The 23,126-nt window shown below is 46.8% G+C and overlaps 1 protein-coding gene across 1 annotated transcript; it reads right to left on the reverse strand.

Moving 5' to 3' along the window:
- Nucleotides 1-21,378: 21,378 nt before the first annotated feature.
- Nucleotides 21,379-22,451, reverse strand: LOC125548261. Its single transcript, XM_048711913.1, has one exon. The coding sequence runs from the start codon at nt 22,325-22,327 to the stop codon at nt 21,632-21,634; it is 696 nt and encodes a 231-aa protein (XP_048567870.1). The 5' UTR covers nt 22,328-22,451; the 3' UTR covers nt 21,379-21,631.
- Between the last annotated feature and the right edge of the window lie 675 nt (nt 22,452-23,126).

Consider the following 23,126-nt stretch of genomic DNA (forward strand, 5'->3'; position numbering starts at 1 on the left):
ACGGCACTTGGGGATAAGCAAGTTTTACCAGGCTAGTGGGGGCACATAGTCTCGTCTGCCCTTATAAAGGGATAAGGTTTAACCTTCTTCTACCCACGCCTTCTTCCTCCTTGCTCATCCATTCTCGCGCACTCGAGCTCCAGCGCCCAAGTCCACATCCTTCTCCTCAACCTTCTCCAAACATGTCTGGAGCGGGAGGCAAGTGGATGATCTCCTCCGTCACGGAGAGAGACATCAAAAAACTACGCGGAGCCGGATACTTAGCCGCGAATATCGCGCATCGGCTGCCAGCTGCGGGGCAGATTGTCCCTACCCCGGAACCTCACGAGAGGGTGGTTTTCCTCCATCACTTCCTCCGCGGACTGGGGTTTCCCCTCCATCCATTGGCCCACGGCCTTATGTTCTACTACGGGCTGGACTTTCATGATCTGGCCCTAAATTTCATCCTCAACATCCCGGCATTCATCGTCGTGTGCGAGGCTTTCCTCCATATCCGGCCCCACTTCGGCCTGTGGCTGAAGACCTTCAATATCAAGCCGAAGGTGGTGGGCGGCCAACAAGCAGAATGCGGCGAAGCCATGGTGGGAAAAATGCCCAATGTTATATGGCTTGAGGGCTCCTTCATGGAGACCATAAAGGGGTGGCAATCGGGGTGGTTCTACATCACCAAGCCGCGCGACACCAACTAGGTGGCGGCCCCCGAGTTTCGATCCGGAATCCCCACGCGGCTCACTTCCTAGAAGGAGAAGGGCCTGTCCTGGGGTTCATCGGTGGAGCTGGACGAACTCCAGAAGTGTATCCAGAACATGATAAGCAAGAAGCTCAAGCTTGTCAACATAGTCCAGGCCATGCTCTTCCGCCGGATCCTCCCGTGTCAACAACGGGATTTCAACTTATGGGAGTTTGACCCGGCCCAGCACCAGACTCTACACGAGCTCTTCGACATGACGCACAAGGACGTCTGGAAGGTGTTGTTTAAGAGCGCCGAGGTCCCTCCCTCTCTTACCGAGGACCGTGGGCTAAGCGCGAAGCGCCTTGCGAATTCGGTAAGTTCTGTACATCTGGTAGGGTATTTATTTCCCATAGCTTAACCATGTGCGGGGTCTGAGCTCCCATGCCTTTGACAGGACTGGGTGGAGAGATCGGGGCAGATTAACTGTCCGGCCCCTCTGTCCGAAGACAATGCGGATGCCCTCCTGACGGAGATGCTGACTCTGGCTCCTTACAAGGTGTCGGAGAAGACCAAGAAGAAAGCCAAGGGAACCCGAAAGAGTTCCCGGCGCCAGGTGGTATCGGACTCATCGTACAATAACTCCGCGACGCACTCCTCCCATGAAGACGAGGAGGAAGATGAAGATGCTCCCCCTCCAGCCAGGGGAGACAAGAAAAGGAAGGCCGCCCCAATCGGGGAGGCCGAAGGGTCCAAGAAGGGAAGGACTCTCCTTCCGGACTGCTCCACCACCGCCGCCAAAGGCGAAGACGAGTGGCTGCTCAGGGCCAAGCCCCTGGCGAAGTCGTAAGTATTTGGATACTAGAGTAACTCATAGCATACCTTTGTCGCACTGCTTCTCCTAACGCCGAATATGATTATGCAGACCGCCCCAAGCCCGTATTGATGTATCCTCGTCGGACGGCTCCTTGGACTCGTCGTATTGGATAGCGATCCACTTCCGACCGCCTCCTCCCCTTTCCCTACGGACAATGCCGAGGTATTGTCTCAAGAGGCACCGGGTCGAGGGGAGACAGTCCCGGAGGCACCTCAAGGCGACCTTCCGGACTCCGGGAGCAAAGGGAGTAAGGCTCCCGAGGGCTCCGAGTTCGGCCCTCAGCCGAACACCGCGCCGGAACCTCCAGTGGTTCCGGACTCGGGTAGGCGGCCTCCTTCCAAAAGGGGCAAGACGCCCATGCCGGTGACCTCTATCCATCCAGAGGCACCGAACAACCTGCTGGGAGCGCTTCGCGGTGCTTCCATCGACGAAGAGCACCGCACTATTATGAGTGCGGTGATCAAGAAGGTTCAGTCCACCAAGAGGGGACTGACTGAAGCATGTGCCAGCCTTCTAACAGGCTTTGATGTAAGTATTTAAAGTATAGGAAAAATATTAACGCATAGACAGTAGCCCCTGATGCTCTATTTGGTGTTCACAAAGAAAAGTCGAATAGAGGATCAAATAATATCTGCAGGAGTCTAATACTAGTATGTCAGTATGCATATGCAGGCTTCGCTGTTGACCTCTGCCGCACTGACTGCGGAGGTCGCTCCATTGAAGCAGGACCTCGAGGGGTCCGAGAAAGAGCTCGGCCTTGCCAAGAGGCAGCTCGAGGAGAACAAAGGTAAGTAATACCTTGTCTATATATAAAAGAAAATGTGGTTGCTTAATGACAGGATCATCATGAATGTGCCAGGGGCCATGACCGAGGTGGCGACCCTGAAGCAAGCGCTGCCCGAGGCCGAAAACAAAGCGGCCCGGGAGCGCACCGAGCGGGAAAAACAAGAGGCACGGGTGGGCGAGGTGCAGCAAGAGCTCCAGGCTCTCGTGACGAAGCACAAGGCTTTAGAGCTCGACTCGAAGACTCGAGAGTCCCAGCTTGCCGCGGCCCTCGAGAGCACAAAGCATGCCAAGGCCGAAGCCCAAAAGGCCCTCCAGGAGATTGAGGCGGTGAGGAAGATAGCGGCGGGTAAGGCATTCAATATGCAAAGCAAGCATGTGAAAGTAAATTACTTGTTACTTACCCGAGTCCGGAGCTCTCCAGGAGCATTCGCAGATTTGCCCCGCAGCGTGTCGGATGCCGCGAAATTTTACCAGGCCGAGGAGGGAAGCTCGACGGAGAAGTTATTCTCGTCTCAGTATACTGGGACCGAACACCCGATGCCTATGAGCGACCAGCTCAAGCAACTGGTCGAGCTGCACAAGGCGGCCGAACAGGCCATGAAGGGCTTCATAGTCCGGATGTGGCCTGGCGACTCCCTCCCTAACAGCTACTTCGGCCTGGTGCGGCGGCTTGTAGATGCCTGCCCACGGCTAGAAGTCATCAAGCGGTCCGTCTGTATCGAATGTGCCCGTCGGGCTTTTACCCGTGCTAAGTTGAACTGGGCCAAGATGTATGCCGTGAAGCTGGTGAAGGAGGGGCCGCCACAGGGCAAGGAGCATTGCCACCCCAAGATGTATTATGAGGGTGTCCTGAAGGGTACCCGTCTTGTGGCGGACGAGTGCATGAAGGATGTAATTTTTTGAATAAACTTGCTCGTGTGATCCTGTATTATGAAAACTTATTCATATGCTCTATGCAACGCTTGTTTGAATTTAAAATATTACCTTCTGTGCGGCTGTTTATCAAATCTGAGAGATGGCCAGTCGTCGGCTTCTGCCCCCATGCCACGAGTGCTGGGGTGTTCGGGATAAACCTGAGCGCTCTTTTTCCCATTGTTGGGTCCTTCGAGGGAGGTGCTCAGCACAACGAACAAGGCAATCGGACTATAATGCATTATCACTCTCACTTAGCCATAGAATTCTATAATTTTAAATTTTGGCGAAGCCCCTAGTATTCGGAAGGCCGAATTCGGGGCATTGTACATGCCTGAAGCCGGACAAAGCCGACTCCTCACTCTAAGCGGCATAAGTCTTTAGGGACTCGAGACCTCTCAAATAGCGACCACTCTCTCGCCTTATCATGACAGTCAGTTTTAGCTTTCTCTATTGAGGTGCTTAGCCCAGCTGAACCGGGGCACAATCGCAGTGATTCTCCCAGTGCTACCTTAGCCGATATAGCGGAACGTAAGGTACCAAAACATGGGAGCCGGGCAAACCCAACTATTGACCCAAGACATGATTTAGAGTTGATGCATATAATGCTATAAGTTTGGGGTGCCGCACTGTTGAAAGTGTTCGGACTTCTCACGCTGTATTATGGGGTACGCTTAGGCCCCTGACGTAGTGGCCGTACCAGAGTATACGGTTGCTGAATGTCATGGATGAACATATATATATATATAAGAATGGAGAATGCGATAATAGTCTAGTGCTATGCATTGTTTATTCAAAAAGGTGCGTCGAAGCAGAATGATACAATTAGTGCGATAAGCAAAAAGTAGGACTATTTGACACGTCCCCTCCAAGGGCAAGCTGAGGAATGGTATTGAAAGCAGGTATTTCACTCTTTATCAGAGACCACCTGGGAATTCCACGATGCGAAGTAGCTTTCTGCCTCCTTGGTTGTTGTATCGTGTGTCCGGCAAACGTACTGCCGGACGGGGTTTCCAGAGAGTAAAGTCCTGAAAGAGAGTAAGAATAATAAGGCGGGAAGCCCCTAGTGCGGTTGAGCCGCGTCTTGGGGCATGCCGTAGTCGTGCCCCCTCCCCACCTGTGCCCATGGTATTTTCAACGCGTAATTATGTACGCGTGGTACGGGTTTTTCCGTTTGGCTGGGACTGGGGTGGGGGCCGCATTGCTATGCGAGCTCGGAACGTGCCAGGCGGTCTTGTTGCCGATTACTCCGAGCACGCTTGAAGGTGTCCGGGTCTTTAATCGCCGAACTGGTGGATTGCCTTAAGAGGCTGCTTTGTGCTTCTGCTGCGAGGGCCGCAGTGTGCTCCTCCATGCGGAGAGAGCTCTCTGTGTTTCCATTGACTGTGATGACCCCCCGAGGTCCTGGCATCTTGAGCTTGAGATATGCATAGTGTGATACCGCATTGAATCTTGCAAATGCGGTTCGCCCGAGCAGTGCATGATAGCCACCGCGGAACGGGACTATATCGAAGATTAACTCCTCGCTTCGGAAGTTATTCGGGGATCCGAAGACCACTTCCAGTGTGACTGAGCCTGTGCAATGGGCCTCTACACCTGGTATGACGCCTTTAAAGGTTGTTTTTGTGGGTTTGATCCTTGAGGGGTCTATGCCCATTTGTGTATTGTGTCCTGGTAAAGAAGGTTCAGCCTGCTTTCGTCATCCATAAGAACTCGAGTGAGGTGAAATCCGTCAATGATTGGGTCTAGGACTAGTGCGGCGAATCCTCCATGACGGATACTAGTGGGGTGGTCCCTGTGATCGAAGGTGATCGGACAGGAGGACCATGGGTTGAACTTTGGGGCGACTGGCTCCAACGCATATATGTCCCTTAGCACACGCTTCCGCTCCCTTTTGGGGATGTGGGTTGCGTATATCATGTTCACCGTCCGCACTTGTGGGGGGAACCTCTTCTGTCCTCCGGTGTTCGGCTGCCGGGGCTCCTCCTCGTCATCGCTATGTGACCCCTTATCTTTGTTTTCGGCATTTAACTTGCCGGCCTGCTTGAACACCCAACAATCCCTGTTGGTGTGGTTGGCTGGCTTGTCGGGGGTACCGTGTATTTGACACGAGCGATCGAGTATACGGTCCAAACTCCCGGAGTGTTTCTTTTGAACGGCTTTTTCCGCTGACCGGGTTTAGAGCCTTTGAATCCGGCATTGACTGTTGTATCCTCGGTATTGTCGCTGTTGATGCGGCGCTTGTGTTTGTTGCGACGTGACCTGCCATTGCCATCCTTGGTATCCGAAGTACCATGGTTCTTTGATATATTATTGCTGCGAGCTAGCCATCTGTCTTCTCCCGCGCAAAAGCGGGTCATGAGTGTCGTGAGGGCTGCCATAGATTTCGGCTTTTCCTGGCCAAGGTGCCGGGCGAGCCACTCGTCGCGGATGTTGTGCTTGAAAGCTGCTAGGGCCTCTGCATCCGAACAGTCGACGGTTTGATTTTTCTTTGTCAGGAACCGTGTCCAGAATTGTCTGGCCGATTCCTCTGGCTGCTGAATTATGTGGCTCAAGTCATCGGCATCTAGTGGTTGCACATAAGTGCCCTGGAAGTTGTCGAGGAATGCGGCTTCCAGATCTTCCCAACAGCCAATGGATTTTGCTGGCAGGCTGTTGAGCAAATGCCGAGTTGGTCCTTTGAGTTTGAGTGGGAGGTATTTGATGGCGTGTAGATCATCACCGTGGGCCATGTGGATGTGCAGGAGGAAGTCCTCGATCCATACCGCAGGATCTGTTGTGCCGTCGTATGATTCAATATTTATGGGTTTGAAACCCTCTGGGATCTGGTGATCCATTACTTCGTCTGTGAAGCATAGGGGGTGTGTGGCGCCTCTGTACTGGGCTATATCGCGACGCAGCTCAAATGAGTCTTGTCCGCTGTGTTCGGCCCGGACGGATTTACTTTTACTGTATCCGGCATGACATTTATCATCTCGCATAGTGGCGCACTCTCTTGATCCGTAGATCGATCTTGCGTGTTTTGCTTTGTCCTCCAATACGTCTCGCGGGTCTGGCGTATTTCCCCATGCCTTGACATTTTTATTTGAGTGGCGTCGGGGTGCGGGCTGAGCTTTTGGCTGAAGTGCCTCTCTATCGCGGCCACGAGGTGGCCGATCAGCCGCGTCATACGCTGGAGATGTAGGTTTTGGTGCTTCCTCCTCCAGTCGAGGTAGCAACCTGCACTTTGGGTAACTCTTGGAGGGGCGTTCGAGTTTATATTCCTCGGCCGGAAGGACTTCAGTCCATCTGTCAGCTAGCAAATCTTGATCAGCTTGAAGCTGCTGCTTCTTTTTCTTAAGGCTATTTGCCGTGGCTATAAGCCGGCGCTTGAAGCACTCTTGTTTGACGGGATCCTCAGGCACGACGAATTCTTCATCGTCGAGGCTTGCCTCGTCTTCGGAGGGAGGCATGTAATTATCATCCTCTGCCTCTCCATCTGCCGCTCTCTCGGGAGGGCTAGCTTCTCCATCCTTCTGCTCTAAATCTTGCTGGAGGGGATTGCTGTTGTCTTTGGCACTGTCCGGAGTGCTATTATCTCCGGTGCCGGTATCACCGCTTTTGCCTTGGCGGGACTTAGAGCGGCGCCGCTGACGTCGGTGCTTGGGTTGCTTCTTGGAGGGGTCATCCTCCGTTGTCCCGTCGCCATTGCCTTCTTTGGGTGTGTCCATCATATATATGTCATATGACGAGGTGGCTGTCCAGTGCCCTGTGGGCAGTGGTTCTTGTTCGCCTCCTGCATCGTCGTCCATGTCATCGATGTCTTCGGAGTCAAAGTCGAGCATGTCGGTTAAATCGTCGACAGTGGCTACTAAGTGGGTGGTGGGTGGGCGGCGAATTTCTTCGTCATCCGCATCCCAATCCTGCCGGACATAGTTCGGCCAGGACTCTCCTGACAAGGAGAGAGACCTTAATGAGTTCAGTATGTCACCGAAGGGCGAGTGCTGAAAGATATCCGCGGAGGTAAACTCCATGATCGGCGCCCAGTTGGATTCGATAGGCACGGGCGCAGGCGGTTCGGAGTCCGTGGCCGGGGAAAGATCCGGCAGTTTGGCATCACGGCTCTCGTGAAGGGTAAGGTCGATACTCGGCTCGATCGCCGCTGAGAATACGGCCTCCGTGGCGGGGTCTATCCACCCGTCCATGGATGGCGCAATTGGCTCCAAATCGAGGGTCGGAGCGGTTGCCGGTGCGGTCTCCGGAACACTCTCCGATGGTAGAGCTAAATCATGCTCATCGTGACCATGCGGCGCACTCGGCAGGGGCTCGAATCCGTTGAAGATCAAGTCTCCGCGGATGTCGGCTGTGTAGTTTAAACTTCCAAACCTGACTTGATGGCCAGGAGCATAACTCTCTATCTGCTCCAGATTGCCAAGCGAGTTGGCCCGCAGTGCGAAGCCGCCGAATACAAAGATCTGTCCGGGGAGAAAAGTCTCACCCTGGATTACATCGCTACCAATGATTGGAGGAGCCATCAAGCCTAATGGTGACGACACAGAGGAACTCTCAATGAAAGCACCAATGTCGGTGTCAAAACCGGCGGATCTCGAGTAGGGGGTCTCGAACTGTGCATCTAGGCGGATGGTAACAGGAGGCAGGGGACACGATGTTTTACCCAGGTTCGGGCCCTCTTGATGGAGGTAAAACCCTACGTCCTGTTTGTTTATTTTTGATAGTATGAGTAGTACAAAAGTTGATCTAACACGAGATCAGAGAGGCTAAACCCTAGAAGCTAGCCTATGGTATGATTGTATGTTGTCCTACGGACTAAAACCCTCTGGTTTATATAGACACCGGAGGGGGCTAGGGTTACACAAGGTCGGTTACAAAGGAGGAGATATCCATATCCGTATTGCCTAGCTTGCCTTCCACGCCAAGTAGAGTCCCATCCGGACACGAGACGAAGTCTTCAACCTTGTATCTTTATAGTCCAACAGTCCGGACAAAGAATATAGTTCGGCTGTCCGGAGACCCCCTAATCCAGGACTCCCTCATGGAACCTTCCTACGGATGGTGCTCCTCCACTGTTGCAATAATTGGATCGAAACCCCATCATCCTCGGAAGCAAGCATGTAAAACCATTTGCTTAGAAAACATTTCTTCTTAAATTCAAGATCCTTGATTCCTAGTTCCCCTTGGTCCTTAGGCTGGCACAACATATCCCACCTCGCAAGGCTATACTTCACCTTATTTTCATCACTCTACTAGAAAAATTGAGAGCAATAGGAATTCTCGCACCCCTATTGGCACTTCAAAAAACGAGACCATGAACATAGGTAAACTCGTAAGCACTGAATTTATGAGGACCAGTCGTCCATCATAGGACATCATGTTGGGGAACATAGTAATTTAAAAAAAATTCCTATGCAAACGCAAGATCATGGTGATGCATAGCAACAAAAGGGGAGAGTGTTGTCCACGTACCCTCGTAGACCGAAAGCGGAAGCGCTAGCACAACGCGGTTGATGTAGTCGTACGTCTTCATGATCCGACCGATCAAGTACCGAACGCACGGCACCTCCGAGTTCAGCACACGTTCAGCCCGATGACGTCCCTCTAACTCCGATCCAGCCGAGTGTTGAGGGAGAGTTTGGTCAGCATGACGGCGTGGTGACGATGTTGATGTTCTACCGACGCAGGGCTTCGCCTAAGCACCGCTACAGTATTATCGAGGTGGACTATGATGGATGGGGGCACCGCACACGGCTAAGAGACGATCAACTTGATCAACTTGTGTGTCTAGAGGTGCCCCCTGCCCCTGTATATAAAGGAGCAAGGGGGGAGGCGGTCGGCCTAGGAGAAGGGCGCGCCAAGGGGGGTGTCCTACTCCTACCGGGAGTAGGACTCCTCCTTTCCTTGTTGGAGTAGGAGAGAAGGAAAGAGGAGGAGAGGGAGAAGGAAAAGGGGGCTGCACCCCTTGTCCAATTCGGACCAGAGGGGGCGCATGTGCAACACTCCTAGTAGCACCAGGGTAATAAATACCGGTTTGGTTGCTAAGTGTTAGTAACTCGAAATAAAAGGCTGCGGAGACTAGCTAAAGGTGAGCTGACGATATGTGTTGGAAGTGTTTCCAATGTTGATATGATCAAGCATCACACGCTCCCTCTACCATCGAGATTGGTGTTAAACCTAAATAATTGTTATTTGGTGTTTGCGTTGAGCATAGACGTGATTGGATTATGTCTATCGCAATACGGTTGTTCATTTAAGGAGAATAATGGTTACTCTGTTTATTTGAATAATACCTTCAATGGTCTTGCACCTAAAATGAATGGTTTATTGAGTCTCGATCGTAGTGATACACATGTTAATGCCAAAAGATATAAGATAGTAATGATAGTACCACCTACTTGTGGCACTGCCACTTTAGTCATATCGGTGTAAAACGCATGAAGAAGCTCCATGTTGATGGATCTTTGGACTCACTCATTTTTGAAAAGTTTGAGACATGTGAACCATGTCTATTGGTGTATATGCATAAAGAAACTCCATGCAAATGGACCATTTGGACTCACTTGATTTTGAATCACTTGAGACATGCAAATCATACCACATGGGCAAGATGACTGAAAGCCTCGGTTTCAGTAAAATGGAACTAGAAAACAACTTGCTGGAAGTAATACATTTTGATGTGTGCAGTCCAATGAGTGCTGAGGCAGGTAGTGGATATCGTTATGTTCTTCACAGATGATTTGAGTAGATGTTGAGTATATTTACTTGATAAATCACGAGTCTGAATTATTGAAAGGTTCAAGTAATTTCAGGGTGAAGTTGAAAGATCGTCGTGACAAGAGGATAAAATATCTATGATATGATCATAGAGATGAATATCTGAATTACGAGTTTGGCACAGAATTAAGACATTGTGGAAATTGTTTCACAACTAATACAGCCTGGAACACCATAGTGTGATGGTGTGTCCGAACATCATAACTGCACCCTATTGGATATGATGCATACCATGATGTCTCTTATCGAATTACCACGATAGTTTATGGGTTAGGCATTAGAGACAACCACATTCACTTTAAATAGGGCACCACGTAATTCCGATGAGATGACACCGTATGAACTATGGTTTAGAGAAACCTAAGCTGTCATTTCTTAAAAGTTTGGGGCTGCGACACTTATGTGAAAAAGTTTCAGGCTGATAAGCTCGAACCCAAAGCGAATAAATGCATCTTCATAGGACACCCAAAACAGTTGGGTATACCTCCTGTCTCAGATCCGAAAGCAATAGGGATTGTTTCTAGAATCGGGTCCTTTCTCAAGGAAAAGTTTCTCTCGAAAGAATTGAGTGGGAGGATGGTGGAGACTTGATGAGGTTATTGAACCGTCACTTCAACTAGTGTATAGCAGGGCACAAAGAGTTGTTCCTGTGGCACCTACACCAATTGAAGTGGAAGCTTATGATATTGATCATGAGATTTCGGATCAAGTCACTCCCAAACCTCGTAGGACGACAAGGATGCGTACTACTTCAGAGTGGTACATAATCCTGTCTTGGAAGTCATGTTGCTAGACAACAATGAACCTACGAGCCATGGAGAAGCGATGGTGGGCCCGGATTCCGATAAATGGCTCGAGGCCATAAAATCCGAGAGAGGATCCATGTATGAAAACAAAGTGTAGACTTTGGTGGAACAGCTCGATGGTCGTAAGGCTGTTGAGTACAGATGGATTTAAAAGGAAGACGGACAATGATGGTAAGTATCGCCATTAAGAAAGCTCGACTTGTCGTTAAGATGTTTTCCGACAAGTTCAAGGAGTTGACTACGGTGAGACTTTCTCACTCGTAGAGATGCTAAGAGTCTATTGGAATTATATTAGCGATTACTGCGTTATTTATGAAATCTTGTAGATAGGATGTCAAAACATTGTTTCCTCGACGATTTTTCTTGAGGAAAGGTTGTATGTGATACAACCGGAAAGTTTTTGTCAATCCTGAAAGATGCTAATAAATATGCAAAGCTACAACAATCCTTCTAAGGACTGGAGTAAGCATCTCGGAGTTGGAATGTACGCTTTGATGAGATGATCAAAGATTTTGGTGTATACAAAGTTTATGAGAAACTTGTATTTCCAAAGAAGTGAGTGGGATCACTATAGAATTTCTGATGAGTATATGTTGTTGACATTGTTGATCAGAAATGACGTAGAATTTCTGGAAAGCATATAGGGTTATTTGGAAAGTGTTTTCAATGGAAAGCCTGGATTAAGCTGCTTGAGCATTGAGCATCAAGATCTATAAGGATAGATCAAAAACGCTTAATGGTACTTTCAAATGAGCACATACCTTGACATGATCTTGAAGGTGTTCAAGATGGATCAGTCAAAGAAGGAGTTCTTGCCTGAGTTTTAAGGTATGAAGTTAAGACTTAAAGCTCGACCACGGCAGAATAGAGAGAAAGGACGAAGGTCGTCCCCTATGCTTAAGACGTAGGCTCTACAGTATGCCATGCTGAGTACCGCACCTGAAGTGTGCCTTGCCATGAGTCAGTCAAGGGGTACAAGAGTGATCCAAGAATGGATCACAGGACAGCGGTCAAAGTTATCCTTAGTAACTAGTGGACTAAGGAATTTTCTCGATTATGGAGGTGGTAAAAGAGTTCGTCGTAAAGGGTTACGTTGATGCAAGCTTAACACCTATCCGGATAGCTCTGAGTAGAGATACCGGATACGTATAATGGAGCAACAATTTAGAATAGCTCCAAGTAGAACAGTTATTTGGAATAGCTCCAAATAGAACGTGGTAGCTACATCTAGGAGATGACATAGAGATTTGTAAAGCACACACGGATCTGAAAGGTTCAGACCCGTTGACTAAAACCTCTCTCACAAGCAACATGATCAAACCCAAAACTCATTGAGTGTTAATCACATGGTGATGTGAACTAGATTATTGACTCCAGTAAACTCTTTGGATGTTGGTCACATGGCGATGTGACCTGTGAGTGTTAATCACATGGCGATGTGAACTAGATTATTGACTCTAGTGCAAGTGGGAGACTGTTGGAAATATGCCCTAGAGGCAATAATAAATTAGTTATTATTATATTTCCTTGTTCATGATAATCGTTTATTATCCATGCTATAATTGTATTGATAGGAAACTCAGATACATGTGTGGATACATAGACAACACCATGTCCCTAGTAAGCCTCTAGTTGACTAGCTCATTGATCAATAGATGGTTACGGTTTCCTGACCATGGACATTGGATGTCGTTGATAACGGGATCACATCATTAGGAGAATGATGTGATGGACAAGACCCAATCCTAAGCCTAGCACAAGATCGTGTAGTTCGTATGCTAAAGCTTTTCTAATGTCAAGTATCATTTCCTTAGACCATGAGATTGTGCAACTCCCGGATACCGTAGGAGTGCTTTGGGTGTGCCAAACGTCACAACGTAACTGGGTGGCTATAAAGGTACACTACGGGTATCTCCGAAAGTGTCTGTTGGGTTGGCACGAATCGAGACTGGAATTTGTCACTCCGTGTGACGGAGAGGTATCTCTGGGCCCACTCGGTAGGACATCATCATAATGTGCACAATGTGATCAAGGAGTTGATCACGGGATGATGTGTTACGGAACGAGTAAAGAGACTTGCCGGTAACGAGATTGAACAAGGTATCGGGATACCGACGATCGAATCTCGGGCAAGTGTCGTACCGATAGACAAAGGGAATTGTATACGGGATTGATTAAGTCCTTGACATCGTGGTTCATCCGATGAGATCATCGTGGAACATGTGGGAGCCAACATGGGTATCCAGATCCCGCTGTTGGTTATTGACCGGAGAGTCATCTCGGTCATGTCTGCATGTCTCCCGAACCCATAGGGTCTACACACTTAAGGTTCGGTGACGCTAGGGTTATAGAGATATTAGTATGCGGTAAACCGAAAGTTGTTCGGAGTCCCGGATGAGATCCCGGACGTCACGAGGAGTTCCGGAATGGTCCGGAGGTAAAGAATTATATATAGGAAGTGCTATTTCGGCCAATAACCAATAGCGGAACCTGGATGCTCATATTGGCTCCCACATATTCTACGAAGATCTTTATCGGTCAAACCGCATAACAACATACGTTGTTCCCTTTGTCATCGGTATGTTACTTGCCCGAGATTCGATCGTCGGTATCTCAATACCTAGTTCAATCTCGTTACCGGCAAGTCTCTTTACTCATTCCGTAATACATCATCCCACAACTAACTCATTAGTTGCAATGCTTGCAAGGCTTAAGTGATGTGCATTACCGAGAGGGCCCAGAGATACCTCTCCGATAATCGAAGTGACAAATCCTAATCTCAAAATACGCCAACCCAACAAGTACCTTCGGAGACACCTGTAGAGCACCTTTATAATCACCCAGTTACGTTGTGACGTTTGGTAGCACACAAAGTGTTCCTCCGATAAACGGGAGTTGCATAATCTCATAGTCATAGGAACATGTATAAGTCATGAAGAAAGCAATAGCAACAAACTAAATGATCAAGTGTTATGCTAATGGAATGGGTCAAGTCAATCACATCATTCTCCTAATGATGCGATCCCGTTAATCAAATGAAAACTCATGTCTATGGTTAGGAAACATAACCATCTTTGATCAACGAGCTAATCAAGTAGAGGCATACTAGTGACACTCTGTTTGTCTATGTATTCACACATGTATTATGTTTCCGGTTAATACAATTCTAGCATGAATAATAAACATTTATCATGATATAAGGAAATAAATAATAACTTTATTATTGCCTCTAGGGCATATTTCCTTCACATCAGTGCACCTTTCCAACAGCTAAGCTTCTTTTCAAATCTATCCTAATGCAATTCCCCTCTTTGTTCTTTAGCTTATGGTGATGAATTGGTATCCTGAGATAACTAAATGGGAGCGTACCAATTAGAAAACCGAAAAGCTACTTACAGTTATTCTCTTCTTCTTTGGCGCGTCCAAAGAAAAACAATTCACTCTTATGAAAATTATTTTAAGCCTTGACTGTTGATCAAAAAGGCACAACACTAAATTTCATGTTTATCGCTTTGTCCATATCTTGCTCCAGGAAGATGATCGTGTCAACGCCATATTGTAGCATGGAAAGCCCACTGTCCACTTAACGTGGGATCAAACCACCTATCTGACCATTCTCCTTGGCTCTACGAGTGAGGACAACCAGCACATCTACTACAATATTGAAAAGTATTGGCGACAAAGGATCTCCTTGTCGCAACCCTTCTGAGTCTAAAAACGGTGTCCTACATCATCATTTACCTTGACCGCCATGCTACCTCCTTGAACCAAAGTTTGAACTTGTTGCCTCCAAGCATGGTTAAACCCCTTCATACACAATGCCTGTTGCAGGAAAGGCCACTTAACTTCAACGTATGCATGCAATCCACTTTAAAGATTACTCCGTCTTTCTTCAAATGAATCTCATGCATAGTTTCATGCAAAACGACCACCTCCTCAAGGATATGATGCCCAGGCATGAACACCGTTTATGTAGGACGGACCAAAATGTGAGCAATATTTGTTAAATCATTCGTACCCACTTTGATGGAAGTCTTAAAAGTAACATTAAGCAAGAAAATGGGCTTGTATTTATAAATTCTCATTGCCTCTTCATCTTAGGAAGTAAGGCAATCGTCCCGAACTTGACTTTAAACAACTGAGACCCTCCATTAAACAAATTCTAAAACATAGGTAATAGTTCCCCCTTAATCACCCCAACATCGCCGATTAAATTTTGTAGTGGAGGCACTTGCCTTATTATTCTTCACCTGCAGTATGGCCTCATAAACCTCCTTCTCCATGAAGGGTTCTGTCAACACAACATTCTCTTCTGGACAGAGCTATGGAATATCTCCCAGTGTGTTTTCATCCAATGACAGGAAGTTAGACAAAGGAGATCCGAAGAGCTACTTATAATAATTGGAGATGCATGTTGTAAGGTTCTCTTGACCTGCAATGGTGCCCACATCTTGTTCAAGCTAAACAATTTTCTTCTATGTTTCCCCTTAGCAATTGAATGGAAAACTTGATGTTGCTGTCACCCTCCCTCACATCCTTCGCTTTGGCACCTTGGGCCCATTTTATCCCCTCTTCGCTCAAGAGTTTAGCAAGAATTTCTTTCACATCCTGTTTCGCAACACAATCTGCTAAAACGACCACTAGCATTCTTAGCCCTATCACATAAATCCTGTCTAAGATGCCGTATTTTGTTCTACCATTTTTTAACATTTGTGTCACCTCTATTTTCTTTTACCTATTTTGAAGCCACCAACTTCAGAAAGTCTTGTCTCTCAAGCCAATATAGTTCAAAAGAAAAGGTCGTCTTTCTCGTGGGTACGAGAATGCCCGCATGAACTTACTTGGCCCCTGTGCCCTTAGTTGTGCACTTGTGCTCAGAATATCCGCATGATATTTCAGATCCTCAACACTCGTAGGAGCGAGATCCGCACAAGTACACACTCGTAGGAGCGAGATCCGCACAAGTACTCAATCACCTGGATATCCAACTGAATGACTTCAACATCCTCCATAGGTCTCATAGCTTTATCCATCTCGGAATCTAACAATTCATTAATATACATTGCTATCTCATGACTATTACTAGGACTACCTCCATTTCCGTGAATAAGTCATTCGCGTAGTTCTAGGTCGATGATTTAACTATCTAAATATGTATTATATGTGACAAAAATATATATTTAGAAACTACATCCATGTAGAAATCTAGTGATATACTTTTTATGACATATAACACATATTTAATTTCTCAAATCGATGATTTAGAACTACACGATGACTTATTCACCTAGACGGAGGTACTCCCTCCGTTCGAAATTACTTGTCACAAAACTGGATGTATCTACAACTAAAATACATCTAGATACATTCATTTTTGGAATTTTATAACTAGCAAACGTTCGGATTTTAGCAATAAGCAAGAACGATCCTCACTTCATTCTAATTATATACATGCATGCATTAGAATGACTAATTTTCCTTTCACATGCACTCCTCTCTTTAATTACATGCATATATGCACTAAAGGATGAAAAGCTAATGTCATCCTAGATTCTTTCTTTTTTCAAACTTTAAAATGTTTTGTAGATCAAACCGTCGCTCTGATTGAAAAACCGTCTTCACAAAAAAATTCGTCTCGACGAGATCTTCGAAACTAGATCCCATGTTGATATATTTTGATGACTTTTTTTCCGAGGGTCAAAAAGTGATTATGTTGTTTATAGTGAGTTATAGCTTTGTTGTGTATATTACCATGTAGCACAAAAGTTATCGGGGTATGGTTTTTAACAATTTTCATTCCATTGGTCAAAAATTTACCGCAATATTTGTATATGAGTTATCAGCTCTCATGTGTTTGTATTATCATGTTGTTTACACATGAGTTATTCGAAGGTATTTTTTAAGAACATTTCCCTGTTTAAAAAGTTACCACATCTGGATTAATTAAGTTATCAGCTCTGTTGTATGTATATTATCATGTTATTTACACACAAGTTATCAGGGTATGTTTTCAACAAACTTTTATCCCGGGGTCAAAAGTTACCGTTGGGTTTGTAGTGAGTTATCAACTTTATTGTGCGTATAATACTGTGTTATTTCCACACAAAGTACCGGGAATATGTTTTTCAACAAATCCCACCCTCCCCCCTTCCCCCGCGCAGTTCACCTAAGTATAAGGTATGCAGTGCTTCTATTACCGTGGTATTCACGCAAACGTTATCAAGGTTATATTTTTCAATAATTTTTCCTTGGGGTCCAAGTTATCATGGTGTTTGTACCTAATTTATCATGTATATGATGCGTTATTACCATGATGTTTATACAAAAGTTACCAGGGTACATTTTTTAAACTTCTTTCCTTCGGGTCAAAGTTGTCGTGGTTGTTTGTGCCTAAGTTATCAGGGTTGCCATGTAGAAAATACCATGTTGTTTACAGATAAATTACCGGGGAGATGTTTCAATAATTTTTTCATCCCCGATTGAAGTTACCATGACATTTGTATGTAAGTTATCGGGTCCCGGTGCACAAATTACCATGCCGTTTGCACAGAAATTACTGGGGTATGTTTCAACCCAGAAAATCCTTTATGTGAAGTTGCCATGATATTTACAATGAGCCTACATGAACAAGGTATACAACCAATTGATGTATGGAAGACTACAAGACAACTTGAGAAATCCAGAAAAAACACAAGAACAAAAATGCTTTTTTTAGCTCATATGAAAGTGAAAAAAGCTTAACTATCATATTTCTACATATTGAATGTATCCAATTGCTAGCTGAGTTGGTTAGTCATGCATGCCACGGATAATTAGGAACCCATTAATCATGCCAATTAGGATAGGAGGGAATTAAATCGGGCTAATTACGCATAATTAGAAACCCATTAATCATGCCAATCAGGATAGGAGGGAATTAAATCGTGCTAATTAAGAGTCGGATTCGGCTTGCCTGCTCCCTCGCCATGCTCCCATCCGTGCTTCCACTCCATCCTACGGCTGTCTTTTTCTCCTTTTTCTTTCTAATCTAATCATCTCCCCCCTGATTTTAAGGGGGTGGGGCCGGACCTTATTTTGTTCCAATTAAATCATGCCACGTATGCGGGAGCATGGATGGAAGCACGCTGGGAAGCAGGCAAGTCTCGTCCTTAAGAGTCAGGAGTAAATCGAGTTAACTAATAAATTCCGCGATTAAAAATCAGGTCAATCCATGTATTCCGTAATTAAAATCCCGTTAATTAAGGAGACACAAAAAAACAGAATTACGGGAGGCTCCCGCGATAAAAAAATGATGGCATCCAGATCGGTCGGACCTATCATAAAGATCTGAACGTTTGGAATTTACAAATTTTTGGACGAGTAATTTCAAACGGAGGAAGTAGTAGAGATAACCCAATATTCGAGTGATAGCGACTAGTAGCGTCACATTGAGGATCTAACATTACTTTAGTTTCTGAAGAATTTGATATCTGAATGTTTGAATCTCACACGACACATTATCCAGAGGGTTTGTCTAGGTCTCAGTCGACTGAGACTTCACGAAGTCTCAGTCAGCTGACATCACCTGTTTTTTTGTTGCTTTTTTGCTTTATTGTCCAGCCTATACCATGTCACCTTTGGTTGCTTTTTGGGCCGCCCTGTTTGTCTTTGCTTTGTGTGTTTTTGAGCTGAGTTGGGCCAGAGATTGGGCAGTATTTTTGTTCCGTGCTGCTGCTCCATTGACTACGTGTGGTGCACCGGGCGGATGTATTAGTTTGTTGTTCGTGCAAAAACAATTAACATGCAGTTACTATCAATTTTGTCCGGTTTTACTTTTCTTTTTTCTCCTTCCATTCTTATTTATACTATTTTTGTTCTAGAAAATGTGAGCATTAGTCGTGATATTTTTTTAAGAAATATGTTCATGCATTTTCACAAATATTAATCATGTATTTAAAAAAATTAGAGTGCCATTAGAAAATGTACAATATTGTTTAAAAATATTCATCATGAAATTAGAAAAATGTTTAGCATTATTTAATGATGGTTTTTCCTTGCATTTTTTCTTAGATTGGGTCTCATCTATTTGTAGTTTTGTTATCATCCACAAATTGACAATGGTACTACTAACAAAATAAGAGAGCCAATCATATTCAGTTACACATGCGATGCAGAGGTGCAACTGGATAGGTGTGTCACGTTTAAAAAAATCAAAACACCTCTTTTTAGAGAAACAAAAAAATAAAAAGAAAAGATATTAAATAAGAAAAAGAAAGTAAATAATGGGGTGTGGATACGGTCCAGTCGATTGAGATTTAAATAAGTCTTAATCAGCAGGCATCAGGGCAATATGCAGGTGTACTCCGAGATGACATTTGCAATTGTAGACCTAGGTGCGACACTTGCAGTTGCATTCCTAGTGCCGGACATGCAACTGGCCCATTCCCTCTCCCGCCGCCCCCTCCAACAAAACAAAGGTCCAGTTGCAACCATGTTGGGGACATGCAGTTGCGGTCGGGTGCGGCGCTTGCAGTTGCGGGGCTGTTGTCGAGCTTGCAACTGACATGCCCCCTCTCCCGGCATCCCCTCTGATAGAACAAAAAAGTCAAGTTGTGGTCGGGTTAAAAGACATGCAGTTGCGGTCGAATGCGGCACTTATAGTTGCGGGGCTGTTGTCGGGCTTGCAACTGGCCCACCCTCTCTCCCGGCGCCCCCTCCGACAAAACAAAAGTCGAGTTGCAACCATGTTGGGGGACATGCAGTTGCGGTCGGGTGCGGCACTTGCATTTGCGGGGTTGTTGTCGGGCATGCAAGTGGCCGTCCCCTCTTCCGGCGCCCCCTTCGACAAAATAAAAATCGAGTTGCAACCATGTTGGGGGGCATGCAGTTGTGGGGCTGTTGTCGAGCTTGCAACTGGTCCACCCCCTCTCCCGGCGCCCCCTCTTACAAAATAAAAGTAGAGTTGCAACCATGTTGAGGGACATGCAGTTGCAGTCGGGTGCGACACTTGCAGTTGCGGTGCTGTTGTCGGGCTTGCAACTGGCCTGCCCCCTCTCCCGGCGCCCCCTCCGACAAAACAAAAGTCGTGTTGCAACCATGTTGGGGGACATGCAGTTGCGGGGCTGTTGTCGGGATTGCAACTGGCCCGCCCCCTCTCCCGGCGCCCCCTCTGACAAAAGAAAAGAAGAGTTCCAACCATGTTGGGGACATGCAGTTGCGGGGCTGTTGTCGGGCTTGCAACTGGCCCGCCCCCTCTCCCGGCGCCCCCTTTGACATAACAAAAAAGTCCAGTTGTGGTCGGGTTAGAAGACATGCACTTGCGGCCGGGTGCAAGAAAAAATATATGCTAATATTCTTTTACGCATAAACAAGAAAAATAATATGAAAATGCCGGTCCTATACAAAACAAAAGTCATGGTTTAAAAACCCGCTAACAACCAACATACCCACTAACATTTATGTCTACATGGTTCAAAAATCCCCAGTCATCGAAGAAAAAGCATTTCCTACCTTATGCAAGCATAAAAAATTCTAAATGCATATATAAATAAATTCACAAATAGAGACCTAGCATAAAAGAGGGGAAAACAGAAGAAAAAAAATGCAACTGAAGAATCCCGAGGGACGAAGACCCCCTCCCCTGAGACAAGTACTCCGCGGTAGATATGGTGTGTACATGGCAATTGAAAAGTCCAACAAAAACAATGAAAAACGCCTCTCACAACCAGCACATCGCGCATCAATTCCGAACACGAGAAAAGTAAAGAAAGAAGAAGCGGGCGCTAAACAAGTCGGGGTAACACTAGACAAGCAGTGTTGCATGAATCTACACGAGAAAAGTAAAGAAAGAAGAAGCGGACGCTAAACAAGTCGGGGTAACACTAGACAAGCAGTGTTGCATGAATCTTACGGAAACAGTGATCTAACGGCCATATATGTGTAGTGCGACTTCGGTTAAACTCAATCGACTAAATTTCAGCAATCCAGGTAATAAAATTTCAACTATCGCAACCAACATTTACTTACAAAGCATCCGATGGATGTGCAACTAAAAATGATTAACAAAAAATTGGTAGGAAATTTCGTTGCTAAAATAGGGCTGCTCGAAATTTGGAAAATATGCTAAAGTCAAATAGAATAAAACACAACATTAATAAGCAAGGACAAAAGGAAAAATTAAATTAAATAAACAAAACGAAAAAAATGAAACAGGATAAGCCTAATAAGGAAAAATAAATAAAAGAAAAGTTAAAGACTTATAAAAAATAAATGAAAAGTAAACAATAAAAAACGAAAAAGGTAAAGAAAAAAAGAAAAATGAGAATGAAAATTTATTTTTGGAAAAAGAGAAGCCACTGTGACTTCCTCTCCGACAGGCAAAACTCACTTGTGTAGGGCGAGAAAAAGAAACAAAACAAAGTACTTTTCTTGTAGGCTGACAAAAATAACTAAAAAAACACACTTGGGAAACTTGGGCTGCACAGCAAAGAGAACAAGGCCCAGAAGAAAAATAAAAGAAAGGCTCTCTCATCTCCATCGGCCCGTGCAGCGACAAAGAAAAGAGCTGGTTCGAGCCAACGTACACGTACACACGATTGTTATTGACTGAGACTTCGCCAAAAATCAGTCGACTGATATTTAGCGTAGCCGTTATCCAGAACTTCATGGAGCACAGCGGAAACATACAGATCGTAGAAATATATTCTACTATACTATGCAGTAAACAAATAGTAGTATACCATATGTGTGCTCAAAGAAAAAGGAAATATAGTAGTACCACACACATAATATCACTAGTATAATCCGCATTTCATCAGATAGTTCTTCACTTGCTCATGATTTCCATGGGCACTGGGTCTTCTGACACAGGGGCTGCTCCTGCCAACCCTGCAGTGGCTGATGCGCCTCCACCATGTTCACCTTGCCGCGTCGCACCATCACGCTCCCGCAGCTCGCCACGTTCGCGTCGCCGCACCGGTCGACGCGCACGGCGCCGCAGCGGCTAACGTCCGCCGACCGGCACCGCGCGACGCCGAGCGAGCCGCACCAGTCGGCGCGCGCCTCGCGACACCGCCCCAGCGCCACGTCGGAGCAGTTGCCCACGTCCGCCTCCCGGCACCGCCCGAGGCGCAGCTCCCCGGCGCCGTGCACGCGCGCGGCGCCCTTGCACCTCCGGATGCTCACCGTGCCCGCGCGCTCCACGTCCGCGGACTTGCACCGCCGCACGGCGACTTCCCCGGCCCCGTCGACGCGCACCGCGTCGCACCTGTGGAAGGACACGGCGCCGCAGGCCTCTGCCGCCGCGAAGCTGCACCGGGCGAAGCGCACGTCGCCGCCGCCGCCGCCGCGCACGACCACGTGCTGCAGCCTGCTGACCTCGAGGACGCCTGGGCTGACAACGGTGAGCGTGCCGCCGTTGCACCGGAGCACGCCCTCGTGGATGGTCGTCTCGGCGCCGTCGATGACCACGGTGAACTGGTGATTCACGGCTTCGGCGGAGGGAAGGGCTTTCGGGTCGACGGCCACCATTTTTCCCTCTGAAATGTGAAATCTACCTCTATTTACTTTCTTTTGTTGAGAAAAAACTGCTTACTGCTGAGTACTGACTTGGAACTTGGAAGGCGAAGGTATTATAAAGAGCCATGTTGCTTAAGGGCTAAGGTAGCAAGAAGTTAATCAATGGCTCGCTGTCAAATGAGAAGGACTCGCGATTGAGATGGGCCGTTTGCTAGTTGCACCGCGCCAACCAGCGCCGCCCAACGGTGCACATTAATCAGATGTTGTTGAGCTATGTACGCTTAGGGCATCTTCAATGCCGACTCGTAAACCTCTCGCAATCGTTCGGACCACGAAAGTCATCCAATGTCGATCAGTATCGGTCCGCGGAGAGGTTCGGACATGATTTCTCCCGCAAACTGAAGACAAACGTAGGAAAGGTTTGCAGGAATCCGAACATGAGAAACGTTGTTATTCACCCACTGGCCCACCCAAAAGGAGGGTCGAGCCTGTGCTTTCGTAGCATCCCGCATTGTTTCCGCGCTAAAATCTCTCACTTTCTTCTTTCACTCCCCTCCGTTCTCTGCCCAATTCCTACTCTTTTCTCCCACACCTCTTCTTCCCTCCGCCGCCGACGTGTGGAGCCGTCGGAGAACCTGTCAAAGATGGAGGTGTGGAGGTGCGGGAGGATCCGAGCATCACGCTCGCTCGGAAGATCAGCTCAAAGATGCAGCAAAATCACCGCGTCAAAAGCGAAGGCTGCAAAGGAGGACAAGATGAGGAAGCGTCTGGCCACCGGTGGGCCTGGTGGTGGCGATGGTCGTTGCGGACG

This window comes from Triticum urartu, chromosome 3 (genome assembly GCF_003073215.2).
Source record: "Triticum urartu cultivar G1812 chromosome 3, Tu2.1, whole genome shotgun sequence".
NCBI lineage: Eukaryota > Viridiplantae > Streptophyta > Magnoliopsida > Poales > Poaceae > Triticum > Triticum urartu.